The 21,675-nt window shown below is 41.6% G+C and overlaps 1 protein-coding gene across 2 annotated transcripts in view; it reads right to left on the reverse strand.

Moving 5' to 3' along the window:
- The window catches only part of CJD1 (Chloroplast J-like domain 1), a 106,574-nt gene extending 102,660 nt beyond the window's left edge, over window positions 1-3,914 (reverse strand). Inside the window, exon 1 of one of the 2 annotated variants that reach the window (XM_086530048.1) lies at window positions 3,631-3,914. In XM_086530048.1, coding sequence (XP_086386174.1) covers window positions 3,631-3,719 — 89 coding nt within the window. In that variant the 5' untranslated portion in view covers window positions 3,720-3,914. The remainder of the gene's footprint in view (window positions 1-3,630) is intronic. The other variant, XM_086530049.1, reaches the window with a different exon arrangement.
- Window positions 3,915-21,675: the final 17,761 nt, after the last annotated feature.

Consider the following 21,675-nt stretch of genomic DNA (forward strand, 5'->3'; position numbering starts at 1 on the left):
AAAAACTGGAATATCATCAAATCAATAGATGTGTACCTGGAGATTGAACTGAATGTTCACTTACCCGTATTCAAATACAGAGGAACACGTCGTCCACGTGTGAAAAAACAAGCAACATTGCACTAGAAACCCTGGGTGTTGCCTTCACAATCCAAACCCGTTGGGTAGAAGCTACGTAGTCAAACGCCTTGGTAAGACCCTTTGTAGAACTGCGCAACTAGCAGGTAACGGTAACCAACCTAGTTAACCGTGTACAGAATGATGAGAATCAACTTAAAAAGTTGATTTTTTTCCGCTACCGCGTGGTAGATTGCGGAATTCTTTCCTTGAAAGTATAAAAGATCAAATTGTGATCCTCAATGTGTATGGGGTGATTTAGTAAGCACCCGCTGGGTCGTACCCCAAAATTGTGATGCAGTAGACACTCGTAGTGCTATAGAGAGAGCAAGAAATTCACACAAGTGAGATGCCTAGCTCGTATCAAGAGTCATGTCTCAACTGTTTGTTGCCTTTAGACTCCATGGTATAGATCAGCTGATGTAATGTATGGCTACTGTGCCTCCGGGCTGGCCACCCTTTGCATATGCATATAGGCTACATTGTCAGGCCGCCCACTTCTAGGTTGGCTGTCCACCTTGTCCGGGTGCCCTCTATATTCCTATTTTTTTCAAGCTGGGTCGCGGGGTTTTATCTGGCATTGCCCTACCTCCCCTTGGGCACCTATATATGGGGCCAGGGGGGGCACCCACATTCAATCATCATCTAATCATTGTACAGGTCTCTTTTCTGGTAGTCATGGGGGGTTGATCGCCCCCTCTTCCACATACCAGCGTTCTCTCTCTCTCTCTCTCTCTCTCTCTCTCTCTCTCTCTCTCTAAAAAAAAAAAAAAAAAAAAATTTGCACGTTTATGCCTCGGTCATGTCACCTCGGCAGATGGCATCCCAATTGATCCCGAAAAGGTACGAGTCGTCCTAGAAGGGCCTATTTTACGAGCCATACGGCAAATGAAATCTTTTCTCGATTTCACCGATTTTTCAAACTTTTATCAAGGACTAAGGCAAGATTGTTAAACCCTTTAATTGTTTGCTAAAGGAAGTTAGAAGCAAGAACGTAGTATTAGTCCATTTATAACGTGGACCAATGAGCTCGATCAATGCTTTCAAACATTGAAGCAACTAGTTGTCACAGATTGCTGACGTGTCAAGCCCTGAAGAATGGGGCCAACTTGTAGATGTCGACCGAGGGGCCTAAACCCTAAGAAGAACAAGTAATAGAAGAAGAAGTCCTACCAACTTATGGGGACCCCGTCCGATGGGGCCCCAAGTGACATAAAGGATTAAAATAAAGCAAGACCCACACACACAGAGAAAGAATTGCGTAGTAGCTGATGACGTGGCAGTTATACGGAAAATCCAAAAATTGCGCTGACATGATGATGTGGCAGACTGTACGGATTTTCGCGTTTTGTGCTGACTACTATACGGAATTCCATGATTTACGTTGGCAGCTTTTTGGCATTGCTTTTGGACTAGAAGCTTTTGAGTTTGAAGGCTTTTCATGTAAACTGCTTTTCATAAGCCAAGGGCCTTTAAATATGTGCTAAGGGCTCGTTCTATGGCATGATTCCTGGAGAAGATGCAGAGTCTCGAGTACCGGCTTGTACTGAGTTGATGCAATAAAAAGAAATACCGAAAGGGGCGCCAAGATTTGGGGCCAATACTCTTTGGGGTGGAATTCCGTCACTCCGTGTCGCGTGTCATCTCTCTCTCTCTTAGTTCATTTGTTATTGAAGTGCTAAAAGTCTGTTCAGTCTATTCTTTTCTATTGGCACGTGGTGCCCGTCTTGTGACACTAGTCACATATGCATCGAGGTTGTAGATAGCGGATCCAAACAAGCCCTTTGTGGTGGAAACGGATGCCAACGATTATGCCATAATATTTGATCTCCATAAAGATGGTCGACCTATAGCATTTGAAGGTCACAAGCTCACACAATCCCATTACTCCACAGAGGAGAAGAGACTGCTAGCAGTTATCAATGCTTTGAAAATTTGGCATCATTACTTCTATCGTGTCCGCTTCGTGGTATGGACTGACGACAATTCATTGAAATCTCTATGATCAACCTGGTCTTCAAGGTCGCAAGGCAAGGTGGCCCAAGAACTCAAACAGGAGTTCAATTTCGAGACACGCTACCGCAAAGGCACTACCAATGCAATGGGTGATGCCCTTAGTAGGTGCCCTTAGTAAAATCGCAAAGGTGAATGCTCTTTCATTGACTCAAATCTCATATGCCTTCTATGCTTCTCTCAACGGGTGTTGCTTGATAGATCCTCGCTTTGGTGACAAGAGCAAGAGGGATTGCGTAGCTCAGAGAGTAATGGCTCATGATCGCTAAGCGAAGCACCCAACTTCAGGCTAACTTTTATGCTAACAACCATCAACACCCTCATGACCTCTGCTCGGGTATGTGGGTGTACCTGAAGATACCAAAAGATTTTGAATCAATCTACATTGGTCAATGCTCAAAATTATCTTCTCGATATTGTGGAGCATTTCAAATTATCAAGAAGATTAGTGATGTCTCCTACAAACTGGAACTATTTTCCGACATTACTATCCATCCCATGTTCCATGTTAGTCACGTCAAGAAGGACACGATGAATAGGTCATTCCTTTGGAGGAAATCCCGAGTTAAAAGGAAACCACTCGTTACATTCCACTTGAACTTGAATTGGTTCTTGATTAAAGTTTCAAATGCAAGGCTTCTTGCCTATTTGATCAAGTGGAAGCATCGACCAAAGTCGAGTGCTACTTGGGAATCACTAACGCATTTTTCCGGTTTTATAACCAAGGATATTGTTGAGGATAGCACTTCCTGAAGGATGTGTGCCTAAGCTCTGTCCGGCTAAGTTTGAGCATGGTCACTTCTTAGGTGAGTCCTATAAATGGGACTATGTTCTCATTTGTGAGGCATCTTGTCTGATCACCACACTCTAGGCCCTTGGTAGCTGTACCCCCACACCCCTATTGATGTGGGCTTGGTGGTATGGGACAGCAGCCCTTGTGGCACAAGTTAGCCTATTGGCTAAGGATTCAAGGCTCAAGGGTGAGCCTATATTGGCCCTATGGCTAGGAGGTGCGCCTGATGTCCACTTTCTTCGCTTGTTTATGTGTGAGTATGGCTTGTGTCGTGTCGTGTGTGCAAGATGGATCAGGAGAGGGACTGACAACAATGGGGGGGCATGACTTAGGGGCCAGTGCATCAGGGTAGAGAATTATGCTTTTCTCCTTCACCACTCTCTTGTTGTCTCCAATGAGATGATTTTGGCTGGAATAGCCAAAGAAATCATGTTGGAATCCTGCCTGTCAGTGGAATCAACCAAGGAGGACGAATCATTCCAACCGAAAAGATCGATACAAAACAAAAAAAGAGCACAACTTGTATTCATTGCAGCCCTATTGGTGGCAAGCGCCACTTCAAAAAGAAAGAACCTCAAGTCAAACTGCAACACTCTTGCATAGCGTAGCTTCAGGCATTCTCTCTCTCTCTCTCTCTCTCTCTCTCTCTCTCTCTCTCTCTCTCTCTCTCTCTCTCACACACACACACACAAAAATGAGGTCCATACCTTGGCAGTGGGCGAGCTCGGCGCAAAAAATTAGAGCTAGCGGAACCATTGGTAATGAAGCAGACGAGGGGTGAAGCTAATAATGCCATGGTTTCCTGCAACGGCAGGCAGTATACTTCCTAAACCTTTCTCGCTTGGATAAAACCCGAGGGGGGGGGGGGTGTGTTGGGGTTCCCGTATCTAAAATTTTAGAAGGCTCGTATATAAGGACTCGGGAAGTCTTAGGAGCCTGCGATTAAGCTTGATAGGGGGGCACACTCTTCGTCATCTTCTGCAGGCCAGTGTGACTATTCTTGCTATGTTATTATTGTATGTGTATGCTAGAGGTCCTCCCTCCTCACTATCTCACAGGGGCATGGGCACGAGGGGATCAATGGCCCACACCCAATTCGGGGATCAGGTGCAAGGTGCAAATATGAGCCGCCCAATGCGGTTTGTGTGAATTCGGGAAAACGGGTAAACTCAAGCGCCCTCATCCCTCTCTCATCCGCCGGACTTGAACCCTAGACGCCACCTTTGCAAGCCTATCACCTTAACCACCTCACTTGTGCGTGCTCCATGAAAGCATTGGGAGAAGGGTCAGCTTTAGTAAATTCAAACAAACTGGTAAATTCGGGGGGGGCCGCGAGATCAACGGCCCACGATGCCCGCGCTCCCCGAAAAAGGCTTGGCCATTGATCCTCTCCTGCCCATGCCCGTGTGAGATAGTGTTGAGGGGGGTCCATGAGGGACCTATAGTTGGCCATTCTTTTTGTGCAGAGCGGGGCGGGGGGGGAGGAAATCAATCGAATGCCACTATGCCAATGTGCATGCTTGGTGATGCAAAGATGAGAGAGCGTAAGAGGGAGAGAGATATACAATTGGCGCTGACTCCACAACCGTCAAACTGCAGTGAAAATTTTTTATTATATACATACATACATATATATATATATATATAAATTGTTGGCGTCGGTTGGGGTGGTTGATTGTGTGGTTCATAGGTGAGGGAGAACAGGTTGTTGCATGAGAGAGTAGGCAGCCGCTGCATGGACTCAACTGCAGTAATTGTAATTGCATGTTGCCGTAGGACTACTGCTCGGCCTATGATTCCCTAAGTTTGTTGCCCTGACGATTGTTATTCGTCATTGTCATTGTCATTTGCTGCAATCCAAGCTGCAATGACTATTGCATGTGCCATATGACACCTAGTCTTGCCACCTTGTAACACGCTCCGCTTCTCGAGTTTTTTTCTCTATGGCTCCCTAGTGATGCCAATTGTGCCGGTGTGCCAAGGCGACACGCCCCTCTCCACACTATCCTACATGCTCAACCTCTAAGTTAATGTTTGTGACTTTGCTTATTGTGGGTGCCCTAGCTGCCACCACCCTTTGTTGTAGCATCCCTAACTACCCTCACTTGCAAAACCTTTCTTTTTGAAGGCCTTCGTCGCACACATTTTTGCAAATATGTGCTTCTTCCTCTATCTTTTAAAGGTCTCTGAGGGTGTTTGTCACAATGTCTCTTTTTTTTAACCTCATGTCATCTTCCATGATGGACTACGGTTACATAATAGTCACCTAGCAGGCCATGTGGACTAGAATGTAACGGCAATCATAACTTTAGTGTGACAACAATCCACTATGAATGAGGACTTAGACCACACACAAAAACACGCACACAAGCACACATTGCATCCCTGCCCACTACCTCCTCATTACTACTCCCTACCCCTCACTCCTGGCCCCTTGCTCCCTCACTCCTATTCACTCCCACTCTCTAATGTCTACCCTCTATCTCCTACCTCCTATTTCCCCTACTCTCACCCTGTCCCTACCGCCCCTATATCTCCCTCTACTGCCTCCCTCTCTCCTTCCCCTACCTCCTCTATTGCTGCCTTCTCTCGCCTACCCCATCTCTTGCCGCCCCTACTCTCATCTTGTCCCTACTGCCCCTACATCTCCCTCTCTCCCTCCCCTACCACCTCTACCACTACCTTCTCCCACCTACCCCCTCTCTCCTACCTCCCCTTATCTCACCACGCCCCTCCCTTCCCTACCACCTCTACTGCTGCATTCTTCTACCCACCTCCTCACTTTGATCACCCATACTCTCACCCCATCCCTACATCTCCCTCCCCTATGGCCTTTACCGTTGCCTTCTCGTGCCTCCCACCTCTCTCCCTTTGCCCTTGCATTACCTTGCTCTACATCTCCCTCCCCTATGGCCTCTATTTAGATTAAAGTTTCTCTATTGTCTTTGACTGTCATTTGTTGTGCAGGAGGTATGGAACCTGGGCATTGGTTTCTTTGGCAACCGCTTGCCCAATATACACATGAGAACAACGTTGTCATACAATACAGAGGTGAGTATGGGGCAATGGCTTTACTGGAGAGCTAGATGGGCCGAATGATGACAATATTTGAGAGCAACGAGGAGTTCTCCAACAAACTGCGCTCTGTTCTTGAAATGCAAGCCCAACGAGACTGGGAGAGATTCAAGAGCGAGATAGAAAACTTGTTGAGGAGGTGGATCGCGCATTACAGGAAGCATCATTGATTGAGCCACATCCAAAAATTGTGGAGTTAGATCCTTCCACCACTGAACTAGAATAGACATTTCAAATTTCTATTTGCACAGTGTGTGGATTGATAATTCTTGTAGATCACTATGGACAATTTCTTTTTACAGTCTTTCGTGAATAAGTGGGTTTTCAACTGATTTTTTTTTAACACTTCTCGATGGGCTTGCAATCACTATGGTTTTACTTTGTTTGTAACTCGGCTCGTGTCACAAGTAGTTATAGGACAAGTGGGAGCAAAAGTCTCTTCATAGTCTATGCCTTTCTGTTGTGCATAATCCTTCGCAACAAGTCGAGCCTTATAACAATCAATCTCACCATCAGGGTTGCATTTCAACTTGTAACCCACTTTGTACCAATGGCCTTTTTGCCAAGAGGCAAATCACATAAAGTCCATGTGTCATTTTTAGGGATTTCATTCACATCTTCACGTGAAGTGTGAAGTGGTAATAACTAATGTTATTAACACTCCATGAGAGTGTTAATAACATCAAATTCACAAGCACCTGCTAGAACCGGCCTTTCCTGTTAGCTCGACGGGCATTCTGTCTAGCCCGATGGGCAAGCTGTCATGCCCGGCAAGCTCGGTTATATCCTCCTCTTGCTCCCCATTTTTGGAGGTGGCTATATAAACGATGTCCCGTCCTTGCACGTCCATTTTGGCACACTTTTTGGCTTAGTTGAGGTGTTGGTTTTCATTTAGGTAGCTTTGACTCCTATATTTTTAAACATCACGAACAATTACAATTTACTTCCCCTTGGGTGTCTATCCGTCTAGAATTAGGTTTGGGTAGGGAGCATTCTTGCGGAGGGTTTAGGTGGTGCAAGTGCTTGGGGCTCATTTATATGGTTGGAATGGAGTGCTCCTTATCAGTACACCTATGTATTGTTTTGTTACGTATAGTTACCCACCTTGGGTGTCTATCCGCCTAGAAATAGGTTTGGATTGCAAGCATCCTCGTGAAGGGGTTAGGTGGTGCTAGTGCTTGGAGTTCATTTATATAGTTGGAATGGAGCGCTCCTTATCATTACACCGACGTACTTGTCCATCACGTTTAGTTACCTCCCCTGGGTGTCTATCCGCTTGAAAATAGGTTTGGGTAGTGAGCATCCTCATGAAGGGTTTAGATGGTGCAAGTGTTTGGAGCTCATTTCTATGGATGGAATGGAACGCTTCTTATCACTGCACGACGTAGTTGTTTGTTAGGTTTAGTTACCTTTCCCTGGTGTCTATCCGTATGGAAACATGTTTGGATAGGGAGCATCATTGTGAAGGGTTAGATGGTGCAAGTGCATGGGGCTCATTTCTATGGTTGGAATGGAGTGCTCCTGATCACTACACCGGCACACTTGTCTGCCCATTTCTATTGCTGAAATCGAATTTTCACTTGTTTTTGCTTTATGTTTATATGTATATTATTTTACTTTATTAGTGACAATTGTTCAATTAAATTCTGTTTTTCAAAAACTTAATATTTTTATGATTGTATGAATGTATAGGTGGCTTGTGACCTTGTCATGGACGCCAATGCTTGCTCTCAAAACATCAATGCAGCTACTTCTAGTCACTCATCAACTGGTGGTGAAGTATCAAACAATGGAGCTTCCAATAAAGGTAAGCGCAAGGCCATCGGTGGTAAGGTGCCAGGGCCTAAGTGGCAATTTATTGAGAACGTAAGATCATTTATAGATTCATGTTGCAAATTATGTGGCAAATAAAAATCAAGAGGTGCACCTCATATTAGGGAACGCTTCCTTGGATCAGGGAATGGAACAACTATATGTCTAATGGAGTCAGATGTAATGGTGTAGGTCATGAGAGTGCTACGAAACGCTTGAGAGAGTTGTTAGGAGGTGTAACCAATGCAAGGTAACCTATAATACCGACTCCCGATCGACTCCAAGCCGTTATGCTTCAGAGCACCAAGGCAGTGCTGTCCAACACAAGGCATACAAAATAGTGGTGCACCCCCCATACCAACCAACCAACACACACACACACACACACACACACACACACACACACACACACAAAGAGCTAGCACTCAAGATGGATCGCCTGAGTACCAATTTGAAATGCATAGAATGAGGCAAGTAAGTCTAGAGAAAAGCTTTCGAGCAACTACTCTTGAAGAGGCACAATCTGCTCTTGCACAAGCCATCTATTTTACAAGCGGTTCTATGTTGATGGTCACATGAAAGTCATGGAAGCATGCATGGAAGAAGATCGGTGAGTATGGGGCTGGTTTTTCCCCTCCATTATATCATCAAATGCGCACAACAGTCTTGGACAAATGCTTTGTCGACACCCAAAAAGAAGTTAATAAATTGATCTTGAAATCAATTAATAAAAAAGGATGCACTATAGTCAGTGATGGATGGTCAAATGTCCAACGTAGGCCGTTGATTAATGTGATGCTATTCAATCCTCGAGGGGAGTGCTTTATTAAATCGGTTGATAGCTCGGGTGAGATAAAGTCACGGAGCTATATAGCCGATATAATCACAAAAACAATTCATCAAGTTGGTGTCCAAAATGTAGTACAAGTGATAATCGACAATGCCAAAAATTGCAAAGCAGCGGGTCGTCTCTTGGAGGAGCGCTTTCCTAGCTTGTACATGTTTGGTTGCAATGCACATAGATTGAATCTTGTGTTGCAGGATTGGTATAAGAAAGACAACATTGATTGGTTCAAAATCATTATGGATCAAGCAAGGAAGGTGGTGAAGTTTATTTTGAAGAGACGACGTGTGCCAGACATGTATTGGCAACGTATGTCCACAATATTGAAGCTTCCATGTGAAACCAAATTTTGCACTAACTTCTACACTGTGGAGAGTCTTTTGCAAAATAAAAATGTTGTTTTGGAGACATTTGTTTGTGTTGGCTTCTATGAGTGGGAAGCAGAGCAACCAAAACGAGTAAAAACAAAGGTTCAATCCATGAAAGTGCTTATTGATGATAGACACTTTTGGGCTGATGTTGGGGACACATACTTGGTGATGAGGCCTGTGATGATATCACTTTGATCTTAAGTTACCCAATATAGGGAAGAGAGAGCAGGTATGAACCTTATGTCCATTGGAGAAAATCATTTAGTAATAATGGAAATAACATGATTTCCACACACACACACACACACAAAATATGAACCTTACATCCATTGGATCAAGTTGCTAGTAATCATGGAGATGAAAACATGATTTACTTGTTGAAGTTATGCCCTTAAGTGAACTGCCCAATGTGATCCCATTATTTATTTTGGTTTTTAGGTATTTATTTTACTTATGTGTCAAAGTCTGGGTAGGGAAGTTTACTTAGATGGGTATATATGCAACTCATTGCCCCCATTGTACAAGTATCAATTATTCATTGCCAAGGTTGATTGGTTCATGACTCTCTCTCTCTCTCTCTCTCTCTCTCTCTCTCTCTCTCTCTCTCTCTCCTCTTGGTCTCTACGCTTTTGCATCATCGAATTTGACATGGAATAAGAGACTTGGTGGAGCAAGACGGTGTGTGAAGAGCACCCGTAAAGAACTTCTCCCCCTAGCTGGCGATGTCATACCTTTGTTTCTCTACTCTTGGCATTTTAAAATGTTGCTAGTGGGAGTTTGTGGTGTTTTCTCTTATTGTTGTCCACATCTAGTTTGAACTCTTAAAGTAATTCTTTCTCACATACAGTTTAATATGTTGAAAGAAGATATAGTTATGTATGACCATCTAAGATCATCAAATACACTAAGGTGTCAAAATTCAAGAAGGTTTTCACACACATGGTTTGTTTGTCATATTTCATTTGGGCAGCACATGAAATTTTTGCATTTGTAAGTTCCTTACGCATGGAGAAGGTGTCCTCACATAATTACAACATTACATTCATTATAGTGAACCAATATCACACGCCCTTGTCTATCCCAAAACACATTTGCCCATTTTTCAAAAATCAAAATGCGTGAAAGGCTTAGACACTGCCCTCTAAATCAAAAACTCAAAAAAAGAGCTTTTAGCTACCTTACAAGCCTTGGTCACATAAGAGCACTATCTTCTTAAATCGCCCTTCATTGTACAGATGAACCATTAGAGTCTCAAGTACTTTATGATCTAAACCAAGTCAACAACGAAAAGAAGAGGTGAGAAATTTTTCTTTTGCAATCTAATTTTCATATAGCTCGCATACTAGGCAAGTACAATCGAGTACTCAATGCACTATCACAAAGACCACACGATAATGATATACTCGTAGCTTACTACAATGATCATGAATATGGTACTGATTCATATTTCAAAAATGTTATGTTAGCCATAGCACTTGGGAAGACATGAGAATCATATCTCTTAATAGAGACTTATTTTTAGATGGGGCTATATATATATATATATATATATATATATATATATATATATATATATATATATATATATATATATATATATATATATATATATATATATATATATATATATATATATAAAAGCCTGGTTACTAAATGGTTTATTTTCTCTATAGAAGATATTTATTTTGTATAAAAGATCTACCAGATGATTATTTTCTCTTTAGAAAATTTACATTTAGTGAAACTCGGGGGTTGCAACTTCAGGTATATCATGTGCATTCAAGGCCTAATTTTAAAACCCCAAATCTATAAATCGCTCATAAATATGGATTTCCCTTTTCCTATTCTATTTGTGTATCTACCCTATGATCAATACTCTTTTGTATGTTAAAAATGTGCAAAAATGGGGCTAAATAGGCACTTCTATTGAACTCAAGTGCCGTGTTTACACGTGTACAAGTGGACCCCTCGAGCTTCTATGATGATTTTGCTAAATCAAACAAGCTATATATATTGTACAACAAAATTGTGCAATCATAGCCTACTTAACACCATAAGATCAACATTATCCTTAAATTGGCAATCCAAGGAATTAGGCAACCCACAGCTACGGCTTGAAGGCATCTCACAAGAGTGAGAGAGCTCTCTAATAATGGTAATAGAGAAGAAGCCCTAATGGAAGAGTAGAATATCAAAGAAAGAAGCCATGGAAGGGTCAATCTCTTACCTCTTCTCCTCTATCCCTCTCAACCACAGACACATATGCACACATACATATGCATTCTTTTTACCATTCATACTACACATAACTCTCTTAACAAGCACACACACACATGGAGTTAACTAGAAAGCATGCAAAGCCTTGGTCTCATAATGCACACACTTTTACTTTCTTGTTTTCAATAGAACAATACATATGGTAGCTAGATGTAGACAAAGAGTGGAACACCTAGGATATATATGCCAAAAAGATGTTCAAGAGAGGACACGCCACACATGTGAGTACAAGTACTCAAATTCAGATGCATAGAAAGCGTGCATAAATGAAGTTGAACAAGAGGAGGAAAATGAGGCAAATGCATCAAGGTTACGACCTTGGTCATAGAGAGGATCAACGAAGATGTTGAATTCATTGGCTATAGTAGGGAAAAGCTCAAGATAGGGACAAAAAACATTTGGAAAAGGGGTCGGATCAAAATATGCACAAAAGATAAGCCCCTTGTCGAAGAGAACCTGTGTGCAAAAGAGCTAGCAGATGCCAGGTTTCCAAAGCAGCTTGAAGAGATAAAGCATGTTCTTGTGAAGTGTTTGCATGAGAAGGTAGCAGAGTGCAATCAAGTTGCATGTTGAGGAATTGGAAGTAGATGAAGAAAGTGTGCAAAGCCATGTAGATGATCAAGTTTTTGTGGAGCAGTAAGATGATGTGGATGCTGATACGAAGTCAGCCTGTTGAGAAGGTGTTCTTGTAGTAAGTGTGTATGTAAAAGAGTTATCTACTACGACTCACAAGTTTTCCATTACTAAGAATAATGGTGTACTAATAGACATACCTAGTTGAGAGGGCCAAGACACTTTTGTATCAAAAGGAAGTCTTTCAACTAGCCATCCTTACCCTCTTCTCCCCTAGCTTTGCAAATGGCATGCTCTTCTTACATGTGGAAGCATAAGACAACGACAAGCCATAATTATTTCGACTTCTCTCTTTAAGCAAGGATAGGACTTTAACTTGTATCCATATAAACAAGATAACATATTTTGTTAGATTTGGATACTTATTATAGGAGTCAAAGAGCCTATCATGTTATCCATGTTAGCACTTAAACATAATTAGATAAACTACTATCCTATTTAGTACAAACCTTAAGAGTTTGATATGAAAAAACTAAAAGGGAATGACAACCAAATGTACAAGAAAATGTGTGTGTGTGTGCGCGCGCGCACCCACCCTTACCATGCACCAAACTCAATGAGGTAGTAGGTCCATTGAGTATAGGCCCACTACCTCATCAATGTGGTGAGCATGTAAGTAAAGCCTAATATCAGGCTAGTGGTTATCTTTGATAACAATCTTTGTGAGAGCATTTCATGGTTGCTCCAAAAACATGTATAAGATGAAACAAAGGTTATATGATCTATGCTCCAATAGGAGTTTTACGGGCTTACGAGCCAAGAGTAGACAATATTTTTGTGAAAATTGTATTGCAGTAGGAGTTTTAAGGCTTTGTGAGCTAGTATTAAACCATGTTTTTATGAACGTTGTAACCCGCTAGGTTGTCCGTATAAATGTAGTCTTTCCTTGAAAAATGACATCAAGTTTCGATAATATTCTAAAAAAGGAAGTGAAATTGAAGTTCATATATCTTGAAGCTAGTCAAGTCAAGGGACTACAACCACTGTGAATAGGAACCCCATCAAGGGTCTTTGTCCCATCCACCTAAGAGCTTTCAACCTTTGCACAAATTACCTAGTTGCTTGAGAGGACCTTGCATTTAGCTTTTGTGTGTGTTGCTGTTTAAAATAGATTACATAGGCACAAAAGAACACCGTGTTCAAGTGACCGGCGACTCTAGAGACTAAGACAATATTTGTACAAAAATGATTTTTTATTCAAATATTCTTTTGTAGAATTTAGTCAAAATTAAGAATATCTCGAATTATTATTTTCATCAGGACAAGAGCAAGTCTGTGGATGAACTAAGACTTCATCTTCAAGGTCTGGTTGTAGCAAACCCATACATCTTTAAGCAAGGACAAGACTTTCAACTGCATCCATAAAAACAAATTTCATCAAAATTAGCTTCTACCTTTCTAAAGGTATTTTCCATCTTAATTTGGTCATTTAAGTCGGGGAAAAATAAAAGAGAACAAGTGATGTTGATTAAAGTGCTTATAGACCAGCTCGGTCAAAGGTGTGGGAGGACCGAAGGAAAGAGGTCTATAAAAGAGCATAGATGATTGTTGTTTAGTTATCTCAATCAAAGGTACACATCAAGGAAAGATGAATCTATCCCAAGAAGCCTTGATCAAAGGCACATGACAAAGGAGATTACGTAGAGCAATTATACGAGTCTAAAAATAGAAACTAGTTGCATTAATTTCATTAATAGAAACTAGTTGCATTAATTTCAAGTAATTAAAATTACTCATTAGACTCCAAGTACGAATCCTGGGAAGCCTTAAGGTAAAATTGAAACTTACCAAAGTTAGTTTATATTTAGCAAGTTTGGGAACTAGTTTTGTGGTACCTCCAAAGCACTGTGCTAAGGTTTTGCACAGGAGGTAAGTCCTAAAGACCAAGGGTGAGTTTAGCCTTTACCAAAGTCCCTCCTAATTTAACAACTTCTAAATTAGTAGGTAGGATCTATCCCGAGTTCTCTTCATAAAGCCTTAAAAGGATAGTGCAAAGGTCTTGCACCTGAGCCAATAAATTTAATGGTAAGTCTATGGTTTTTAATTAATGATAGTGAAAATTAAAAGCCTAAGGTTAGATCAACCCTTCCTTATTTGGTAGACTCTAGTCCCTCTTTACCAATTCTGGCTAGGCCACATGTCCAAAGTAGCTCACACTTGCTTCCTGAGTTCGCTTCATAAAGCCTCCAAAGGATAGTGCAAAGGTCTTGCACCCAAGCCAATAAATTCAAAGGTAAGTCTATAGTTTTGAATTAATGATAGGGAAAATTAAAAGCCTAAGGTTAGATCAACCCTTCCTTATTTGTAGACCCTAATCCCTCTTTACCAATTCTGGCTAGGCCACATGTCCAAAGTAGCTCACACTTACTTCTCGAGTTCGTGGGAAATTAAAATACTAAAGTTAGATTACCCTTCCTTATTTGGTAGACTATAATCCCTCTTTACCAAGTTTAGCTAGGCCACGTGTCCAAAGTAGCTCACACTTGCTTCATGGAAGTTGTTGTTGTTGTGTGTGTGTGTGTGTGTGTGTGTGCGCCCGCGCGCGCGCGAGAGAGAGAGAGAGAGAGAGAGAGAGAGAGAGAGAGAGAGAGAGAGAGAGAGAGAGAGAGAGAGAGAGAGAGAGAGTAAAAAAGGAAGAGGGGACTGAAGAGTGCAGTGCGTGGAATGTGTGTGTGCAATGGAGAGAGTGCAAGGTGTCGTGTGGGTGGAGCAAGTCTTTATATGAGCTGCCCCTTATTCTCTGCATATGTACAAGAATAAGGTTAGTGGGGGCCGGACACACTGAACATCCGACTCGAGAAAAAGGCACAACGCCTTTACCCCAATAGACTCTCTCTTAAAGGAAAATCAAGCACCGTACGACTGAGAATCCCTACTACAAATGCTCCCACTACAACTACTAGCTCGGGCCTCAACACCAGTAGGTCATACATGAAATGCTCGAGCACTGACAAAATTTGCGCAAATTTGTTTGTTCTCCCCCTGCGTTATCCGCATGTACTACATCATCAAGACTATTCATTATGTATGGATGTGTCATCGTTGACACTGAGATGGCTACATCCCTCTCACCCATAGGTAGAACTGTGTGTCCTAGAATCAACTCATTAGCCTCTAGCATGAGCATATCAAAGAACTCCATGTCTGTCATCTCTGTTTGTGTCTCTCGGGAGAGGACCCGCTCTACCTCTGCTTGCATAGACTCTGACAACACCTGTTGTGTCTCAGTAAAGCACTGCGGCTGTACCTCTATCTCTATAGAGTCCATCGGCACGTCCTGGAGAGCTAAATGCTCTATCTTATGAGTGTGGTGGAGCTCTCCCACGAAGGAGACACGTCTGGTCTCTCGCTCAAAGCATGCCAGCAACAAAACAAAGACCATATTGTCTCGTACCTCAAATACATGAATAGGATATACCAAGCCACTACAGGCTCCTCTGGCATTCACTCATGAACCAAAATTCATTTGGAAAGACTCCTCTCTAAGCAGTATCTGACACCCACAATCTGTAGTCTCATTAAGATCAAGCTCTATCTTAGTCGAGGAACATAACACATATGTCATAGAGTAATCCTCTAGCAATCACTAATGAGCCGCAATGCATCTAGAAAGACTCCTCTCTAAGCAGTATCTGACACCCACATATGCTAACTCTCTCACTGGATCAAGTTCTATCTCACCTAAGGAACATAGCGCACATGTCGCAGCATATAGGATGTACCACTGGGCAATGACAAACAAACATCTCTTGCACCTGTAATGCCAAACATTGAACCATCAGCCAAATGCACACAATCAGATCTCCCGCTAGAGAAAGTGTTAAACCACTCATGATGCGATGTGACGTGGAAAAATGCATCCTCATCTAGCAACCAATAGGAAGGTGTGTCACCTCTAGAAGACAAATAAGGAGGAGGAACGCTAAAGAGAAACATGACATCACCATCATTGGCGTATGAAGCCATCGCTCTAGCATGTGTCAAAAACTCATCTACATTATGCGTAGATATCTATTGATGTCTCATATGTCTAAAGCAGCGATGTATGATGTGCCTTGTGTGACCACAATGCCAACAACGCAAGTATCGGCAACTACGAGATTGCCGTCTCCCTTGAGTCATCACTGTCGATTCTCAACTGTCACACATGTCTGCTAATTGGATGCCAAGAAACCAAATCTATGGCGAGAAATCTTGGGAGAAAAGTGGCAAAGTCTCTCGTGTAAACCAAGCAAAAACTCAAGGAAAATATCACCCATAGACCGTGTCAAACTGGCAACAAAGTGAGAGAACACTCGACCACTACACAATCATGAAAACCATGATTAAGCGCATCAAACCCGATGCTTGTGTATGCATAAAACAACTCCACAATCTACAAACTGCAGGCATACACTTTGGGACAAACAGCTCAATCGAGTGTGAAGCACATAACCATATATGCAAGTAGTGAGCAAACAACCTCAAAACACATCCCACAAGAAACTTGCCTACAAAAATTTGCAAAAAAATCGTAAAGCATGTGATTGCCTGTAACCTGTCATAAAATCTAATATTTAACTTTACCAAATGATTTTCTCATATTAAACTGATCATTTAATATAGGAAGATAAAAGGGGAACAAGAGTTAGGATATAGATATGTGCTTCTAGACCTATCTCAGCAAGGGACCAAAAGGAGAGATGGTTGCATCGCAATAGAGGTCCAAAAGGAAATGGTCTACCAAAGAGCAATGTGCAATAAGTGCTTCTAGACTTATCTCAATAGGGGACCAAGAGGAGAGACTGTTACATCTCAATAGGGGTCCAAAAGGAGATAATCTATCAATGAGCAATGTGCATCTAATGAAGCTTGAAAGACCTTAGGGTTAGCTTCATTAAAGCCTCCAAAGGTTAGTGTTAAAAGTCCTTAGACCTAGGACCATTAGGTACTTTAGACCTTAGGCAAGCTTGAGGTGCTTGTCATGTTTGATGACTAAGGTGCTTGTCGTGCTTGATGACTAGGTGCTTGAGGTGCTTGTCATGCTTAATGGATAAGGTGCTCCAGGTGCTTGTTGTGCTTGATGACCAAGGTGCTTGAGGTGTTCAAGTCAAAGATGAGCCCTAAAGGTAGGGGCATAAGAGAGAACACTCACACACACACTCAAGGCAAGCCCAAGACTCAAGAGGCATTAAGGCCACACGTCAGGCCCCTAGAAATATTGCCCTCATAATGTGCCTGAATCCAATGAGAATTTAGATTCGATTCAATAATTAAGATATTTCTCTCAAAGGGGGAAAGGAGGACACTTGTCCAAATGCTTTTTCCTATTTTTTGCTAGGCACAAGCATCCCAATGCACGAAATGCATCTCTTTGCGTTTTTATCTACAATTTTTCTCCTCAGACATGGTTAAATTAACCTTAAAATCTAATTGTGTGGCAAGATCATAGAGCTTCCAAGAAAAGCTTCAAGGAGAGATGCTACAAAGTCTTCAAAATCAGCAATGATAAAAGCTTTAGATTGTGTTGACAACCGTAATGGACATAGATGTGGGGCCAATAGGGGCATCAACTCATTTGCCAAAAGAAAGGTTTCCACTTTTTTGGATCCACCAAACAATGTTTGGTGGCCTCTACAACATTGAACAATTTTTTTTTGCATATATTGATGGCATAAGAAGCAGACACGCATCGATCTTAGTATCTCTCACTAAGATACCCTACAAGCTTGTGTACACTACCACAATTGATTCAATGTTTATGCTTTATCAAATTTAACTTAAATAGAGTATGGGTTGCTCTACTCTTCAATAGCTTTGGTTGCAGGTGGTGCCTGTGAGCAATCTCAACGGAGCCTAAGCTATAATATGAGGTGAAATGTACAACACCACTTTTCTTTTTGAATGCACACCATTTTCACAATAAGGCAATCATGCTTGAGAAAAACTAGTTTTGGCTTACCCATTGGCCATATTAAATCATGTACTCCCCAAAAAACTCAAAATTTATAGCCCAAATTCTACAATTGTAGGTCTTGTTGTCATACTCATACATGCTCATGCAAGAATAAAGTCGTAGTCCTAGCTAGCATCATTCTTCCAAGCGGGTTTATTCTTGTATGAGTATGCCCAGATTCTACAATTGTAGGTCTCCGTGGACAAATATGATTTTTGTTAAGGTCTTCCAAATTCCATGCATTGTTTTGCACATGTCCACTTTGTTGTCAAGATCCACCATGTATGCTCAGATTTTGATTAGGCACTTGTAGCCATTTATTATTGATTTCTAACCTTACTTTACAAACTAACATAAAATCAATATAAAACTATAGTTTTTGGTGGATTGCTCCATTTTTGTGCTATTTAGGTCAAAAAAAAAAGGTAGAAACTATTTACATATTTGCACACACCTAGCTAGGTCTTATATATGTCATTTGTCTCCATATCTTTGTAATGAAGTCAGTCTTACTAGCATAGATGAAAATGGAGGAAAAATTCAAATAGAATTTTTTTGTTATTTTAGCTCCAAAAGACATTGCCCATATAAATATCCTCATCCAGCTTGGGTCCACGTTTAAAACGCCTCCCCCCCCCCAAACGGCCCTTATTGAGGTGCTCTTTGATGAATTTAGCATCAAGTCTATAGAATAAAGTTGAATGAAGTAGTGTTCAAGAGAGTTTTGTATGCCACTCTATAAGCCCATAATAACAAATGTAGTTGCGTTTCCCATTGCATTCTTCCTAAAGTGATGATCTTTGTAGGATCGAGCTTAAGATCTTGTTTGTGTGTTCATCTTGGCCACTTGTTTGCGGGTGATAGAGGGAATATTTGTTATGAATGATCATGAACTTGTTTAGAAAGTGTTTATTCAATCACTTCATTCAAAAAAATGTGTATTCCGGTCACTAACTATTTCTATTGCTAAGCTTTAACGCGTAAATACATACTCATACAAGAATAAAGCCATAGTCCTAGCATCATTCTTCCAAGTGGCCTTTTCCTCATCCCATTTCATTAGATAATCTAGGGCTATAATGATACATTGAGCATAGATTCTATATGCTGAAAGTTGTATGGGTCCCACAAAATCTATGCCCCTTTTACGCGATAGTGCAAATCTACCTTCAAGGATGGAAAATCCTCCGGTTTGAATTGGTGAGTTCAACTTTGAAACTGGGATGGTCCATTGCAAACCTAGCAGCTATTACTTTTGAAAATGATAGAAATTGAATAAACACTTGTTGTGCAGATTTTTGTGTAGATTAAGTTTTTATAAGAGGTTGCAAATATTAAGTTTCATAAGAGCTTCATGGAATTGCTTGTGTTGGAATTAGGGTTGCAGAGAAACACACACAGCTTGGAGAAGACGAAGGAAGCTCAAGGCACACAATAGAGAGTGTGTTACTTAGTGTGCAATGGAAAGATAGATATCCCTAGAGTGATGGGCGTATATACAATGCACGGGGGAAAAAACCTCCTAAAGAGGGAAAAAATGCCCCGGCGGTCCTAGTGTGTTGACACACATCACTACCGCATGTATATGGTAACAAATCCCCCCTAGAGTGATGCGGTGAACGAGAGCTGGCACATGAGTAAAGGGAAGTGCCATGCCCTGAGGACAGGATCAGTCCACAAAGGGGAGTAAGCCCAAAGCTTTGTGGAAAGCTTCAAGCTTCTCACGAGACAATGCCTTTGTGAAAAGATCTGCAATGTTATCCTGTGTTGGCACATAAGCCAAGCTGATCTCTTCTGCTGAGAGCCTCTCCCTGACATAGTGGTAATGCACCTCAATGTGCTTTGTGCGAGCATGAAAAACTGGGTTCCTCGCAACTACCAATGCGCTTTGACTGTCAGTGTAGATAGTGTTGGCAGTGTCCTGTCCAACACCCAAATCAGCCATAAGGCGTCTGAGCCATACACACTCAACCGTAGCTGTGAAGATTGCCCTGTACTCAGCCTCACAACTCGAAGTGGCCACAGTAGGTTGCTTCTTGCTCAACCATGATATACATGAAATGCCAAGCATGAAACAAAACCCACTTGTGGACACTCTCGTGTCAAAACAACCAGCCCAATCTGAGTCTGAAAAAGCATGTAAGTTTGGTGGCAATGATCCCCCCTTGGGATAAAACAAGCCAAGATGTAAAGTGCCACTAAGGTAGCGGAAAATCCTCTTGATAGCCTGCCAATGCTTAGACCCTGGGCTATGCATAAATCTGCTGACCTGTGATACTACAAACTGAATATCCGGCCTCGTGTTGCATACATAAATGAGGCAGCCAACATCAGTTTGATAAAGAGTGACATCAGCAGGATCGCCAACATCATGTAGACTCAACTTCAAACCTGTTTCCATGGGAGTGGCAATAGGTTTGCAATCCTCAAGTCCAAACTTACATAGCAATGTCTCTATGTAACTTCTTTGACACAAGGCAATACCACCATCACACTGCTTAAACTGTATACCCAAGTAATGATGCAACAACCCCAAATCTTTCATCTTGAAAGTAGCATTCAAATTAGCCTTAAATTCAGCAATATGTCTCTCATTTGGTCCAGTGATCAGCAAATCATCTACATAAAGAACCACAATGAGAAGTACATCACCCTCACACTTTACATACAATGTGCTTTCTGTTGGACTGTTACAATTTCTCATACCAAGCACGAGGAGATTGCTTCAACCCATACAAAGCCTTGTTACATTTGAACACTTTGTCCTCTTGTCCTTTTATGACAAAACCGCGAGACTGCGTTACATAAACTTCCTCAAATATGTCACCATTCAAGAAAGCAGTAACAATGTTTGATTGATGTACATCCCAACCAAAATGAGCCGCCAATGCACATAGAAAACGCACAGTACTCATACGACAAGTGGGAGAAAAAGTCTCTTCATAATCTATGCCTTTTTGCTGTGCATAACCCTTTGCAACTAGTCGAGCCTTATGGCAATCGATCTCACCATCCGGCTTGCGTTTCAACTTGTAAACCCACTTAGTACCAATGGCCTTTTTGCCAGGAGGCAAATCACATAAAGTCCATGTGTCATTTTCTATAAGTGCATCATATTCTCATTGCATGGCAGCCATCCAATTTTTTGAATTCTGTGCTTCATCAAAAGACAGAGGCTCCTCAACATCATGTAAACTAGACACAGCCAAAGCATAACAATCTGATGCATAAGATGCATGAGAGCCTGAACGAGTATGACTAGACAAAGGTGCATCCAATTTACTGTCACGCAAAGCGTGCACCAGCCATTTTGGCATACCTCTAGCCTGCTCATTTTCAGTCCTTTCCTCATCAAGTACATCCTGTACATCTGCATCAATAATAGGCTGATCTAAAATATTTTTAGAAACCCCCATAGGCTGTACATTTGCCTCATTGGAACTTACATTCATATTTCCACCGCTGAAAAGAGGCAACAAAGTGTCATAAATGTCCTGTGAGCTTACATTACTGTCTCTAGTACATGACAGCAAGGGCTGAACAGAATCTTCCACAAACACTACATCATGAGAAACCAGAATACGTTTTGTTTGTGGATGATACAACATGTAACCTTTTCTTTCAGCACTATAACCAACAAAAATACATTTGACAGCCTTACCATCCAATTTTCTGCGTTGCACTTGTGGCACCAAAGCATATGCCAAACAGCCAAAAACACGCATGTGCTCAATAGAAGGTTTTCTATCATGCCATGCTTCATATGGAGTAATAGACTGCAAAGCTTTCGTAGGACACCTGTTAA

Source organism: Adiantum capillus-veneris, chromosome 15 (assembly GCF_014529385.1).
Source record: "Adiantum capillus-veneris isolate H3 chromosome 15, ASM1452938v2, whole genome shotgun sequence".
Lineage (NCBI taxonomy): Eukaryota > Viridiplantae > Streptophyta > Polypodiopsida > Polypodiales > Pteridaceae > Adiantum > Adiantum capillus-veneris.